The 3,538-nt window shown below is 35.6% G+C and overlaps 1 protein-coding gene across 1 annotated transcript; it reads right to left on the reverse strand.

The window, feature by feature from the left end:
- Positions 1-342: 342 nt before the first annotated feature.
- LOC112089291 lies at positions 343-1,714 on the reverse strand. The gene is made up of 4 exons (XM_024160360.1): positions 1,580-1,714; positions 1,175-1,422; positions 750-1,067; positions 343-385 (listed from the first exon to the last, which is right to left on the reverse strand). Exons 1-4 carry the CDS (start codon positions 1,712-1,714, stop codon positions 343-345), a joined length of 744 nt encoding a protein of 247 aa, XP_024016128.1.
- Positions 1,715-3,538: the final 1,824 nt, after the last annotated feature.

Raw genomic sequence — 3,538 nt, forward strand, 5'->3', positions numbered from 1 at the left:
CTGCATTTCCACTTCCAGTGCACTTTTCATACGAGATTTTTTGGGGCGTTTGGGTGGGTTATGAATGAAAGGCGGCATAAATACTTTCGTAGCCACTTCATCGGACACCGGTAGGGCGACATCTCTTGGCACGACTACCCCCCGAATAAGTGTTATACAGGTAAGATGTTCGGAAGTAGGGATGACATAGAGAGACTGTATCAATTTTTGCAGCATCAGCGGTTGCAATGACATGGACACAGAGGATCTTATCAATGTTAAACCTTCAGCAAGTACATTTTCTGGCTTCCAAGTTGACAACATACAATGAAGACCCACCATTGACCTGTGCTCGATGTTCATCTATCTCTTGAACATCCAGTTGCTTGGCTTCTTAAACTCTGACCTGTTTTCATGTAATAACAAATCTACCAAAGTGTTATAGATCTACCATGGAACAAACAAATCTATCAACGTCTTATAAATCTACCAACATTAAGAATTTTCCATGTTATAAATTTACCAATACACAAACAAGTCTACCAATTAAGATAACTTATGTACCAAAAGGAAAACTAACGTACCTGGAGCAATTCCTCAACACTGGTAGTAAGCTCAGTTTTCATTTTATTTACTTGCGGACCGGCGCCTTTTCGCAAACCATCTTGTTAGTAATGATCTTATCTCATGTAAAAGTTTTATGATTGGATCTTGCCTTCGAAAGGACCATGTTTATTGATTCTGCTATGTTGCTGGTTGTGATATTGTACCTATCTCCAGAGAAATGCACCCGAGACCACATACGTAGATCCGCTTTTTGCAAGTAGTTATAAGGACCAGGATTACAAGCTTGTATCTGCCTAAATAAAGCATTAAAATCTGCAAGCCTATATGCCGTGGCCGCCTTCTTCACAAGTTTGAAAGTATCCAAGCCTTTAAACTTCTCCACAATATTCTTATGCAAATGAAAAGTACAAATACCACGACTAGAAAGTGGGTAAACCTTCGCAATGGCTTTTCCAATAGCTCTATGCCTATCTGAAATGATGGCAAGTTCTTTATCATCGGGCATAACCCGGTGTAAATTTCTAAAGAACCATTTCCAAGACTCATCATTCTTGGTATCAACAACCGCAAAAGCAACTGGAAAAAATATGAAAATTTCCATCTTGTGAGGAGGCAATAAGTAATGTACCTTTGTATGCACCCATCAACGACCACAACTTTCCGCATAAACGGAAACCCATGTATGCACGCACCAAAAGCGATGAACATAAATTTAAACTTGTCTTCTTCATCAACTTCAAGCTTTATAAACGTACCGGGATTAGCCCGTCTAATCATGTATAAGTACGATGGAAGCTCCTCATAACCATTCTCTGAACTTCCTCTTACCAATTTTTGTGCATACTTTAACACACGATGGGCTTTCAAATACTCTACCTGCATGTACATTTTAAACAATTAATCTACCAAAACAAATCTACCCAAAAAATAACTATATCAAATAAAAGAAATCGAAATAAATTTACCAAAAAATATGAAGATAAATCTACTAAACTAAATCAATACTCTACCAAACATTTAAGTTGCCAATCACCTTTATTCCATAACGCTTAGTTAGAGCAGCAACAACATGATGAGGCAAAACAGTTGGTCCAACACCACCAACAAATCCTTTAAATAGACGTCCTAGTTTCTCATGAATTGCTTGTCGGGCCCGATATGACCGCATTGTAACAGAACATGTGTGAACTCCTATATAAGTCTTAATATAGAACTTTGGTTTATCTCCTTCTGTTGTAGCACGAACCCTCCATTCACATCCTCCCACTCAATACTTGACCATCAATAATGTCAGCGTTGAATGATCGACATCAAAGTCGAATTTATTTGCAACCGCATAGATCTTCAATCTTGTCTCTAACTCCTCTTTTGTGTCGTAACACTGGCCAACAGATAAGTCTACCGACTTCATTTCCATCTGCACAAAATCGGGCATCGTCGATGAAACACCCCGTTTCTGTGGTGGTAGATCGTGCATGTCTTTTTCGTTATCTGAGGACTTCCCACACATCCCGTAATCTTCATCATCCGAACTTGCACCATTCGGGTCTTCGCAGTTGTCAAATCTGAATTCCTCATCTTCATCCTCTTCATCTTCTTCTTCAATATCGTCAACAACATTTTTTCCTCTTCCATTTCCAGACTGTTTCCCAGTGAGAGGAACATCTTCACATTTCATCTTCATTGGTTGTTTTTCTTCTTCCCTGACGCCATCTGTCGCTTTCTCTATAATTTCAACACATAAACGAACGGTCTTGTTTTGAAATTGTTGCAGAAAACCACTCAATTGTCTAGAACTCGCTACAAAAACCGGAAGAGTATCTTTTGCGAATATTCTTTGAAAGCATATAACTCAGTTGTACCTCAAAAAAGCGACGATCCAAAGAAAATTCTATGATCCACTCCTAAACCTCTACACCTTTTTCTCTTATCAACGAAGAACACCCAACAATTTTTCAAAAAATCCCATTTTCCACAGACCAGAACAACTTGATCCATTGCAGCAGATGATGAAGAGATGATGAGAAAATCAAGATAAAGAGACAAAAGATCTGGGATGCAACAAAATTAAGTCGGCAGTAACCTAAATCAAGGTCGACAGATGTCTGGTATTTATTGCTAACCAGAAGTTAGTTGATGGGCTAAATCGTCATTTTGGATTCAAATTTATTTTCCCAAGAAACATGTCTACCATCATTAATACAGATCAGTTGATAATAAGTCTACCAATTTCGAATAAATCTATCAATATTAGATATATCTACCTATTCGTAAATAACTCTACCAAATTTCCACAAGTCTATCGACTTCGTGTTTCTTGATATTTTATATAAATCTACCGTCATTATTAATGAGTTTACCAAGTTCTGTACAAATCTGTTTTATGTTAATAAATCTACCGTCTCTCCATATAAATCTACTACACATAAAAATCTAGGAACCATATTTTATCATGGGGCAATTATATTTATATGACAAAAAACTGTAGAATTGTCCCCTTAATACTTTTTCAAACTTGGCCACTTTTGGACAAAAACCCTTTATTTATAATTACGAAAATTTAAAAAAAAATAGTTTTACAATCTAAAAAATTTTGAAAAAATCAAAAAAGGAAATACAAAGACATTTCATAACATATTTTTCAAAAAACAAAAATTAAAACAATTTTTTCTAAATGTTTTACGAATTAGTAGAAAGAGCATTCTATAAATCTATAAATTTATAGAATAGGCTATCTACTATTTCATTAGTTTTGTACTAAAAATATAGAACTAGTTTTTTACAGTTCTTCTATGTTCTACAAAGATATGAAACCGTATTCTACCAACTTTTCATTGTTTTACAATTTAGTAGAATTATATTTCTATAGTTAACTCTCTGTTCTACATCTTAGTAGAATTGCATTTCTACGGAAACTCTTTGTTCTACAATTATAGAATACTTGTTCTACAACTCGGTTAACTGAATCTCCGAGAATCTAGGATCAGATCTA

The sequence above is a fragment of the Eutrema salsugineum genome, unplaced genomic scaffold (genome assembly GCF_000478725.1).
Source record: "Eutrema salsugineum unplaced genomic scaffold, Eutsalg1_0 scaffold_12, whole genome shotgun sequence".
Lineage (NCBI taxonomy): Eukaryota > Viridiplantae > Streptophyta > Magnoliopsida > Brassicales > Brassicaceae > Eutrema > Eutrema salsugineum.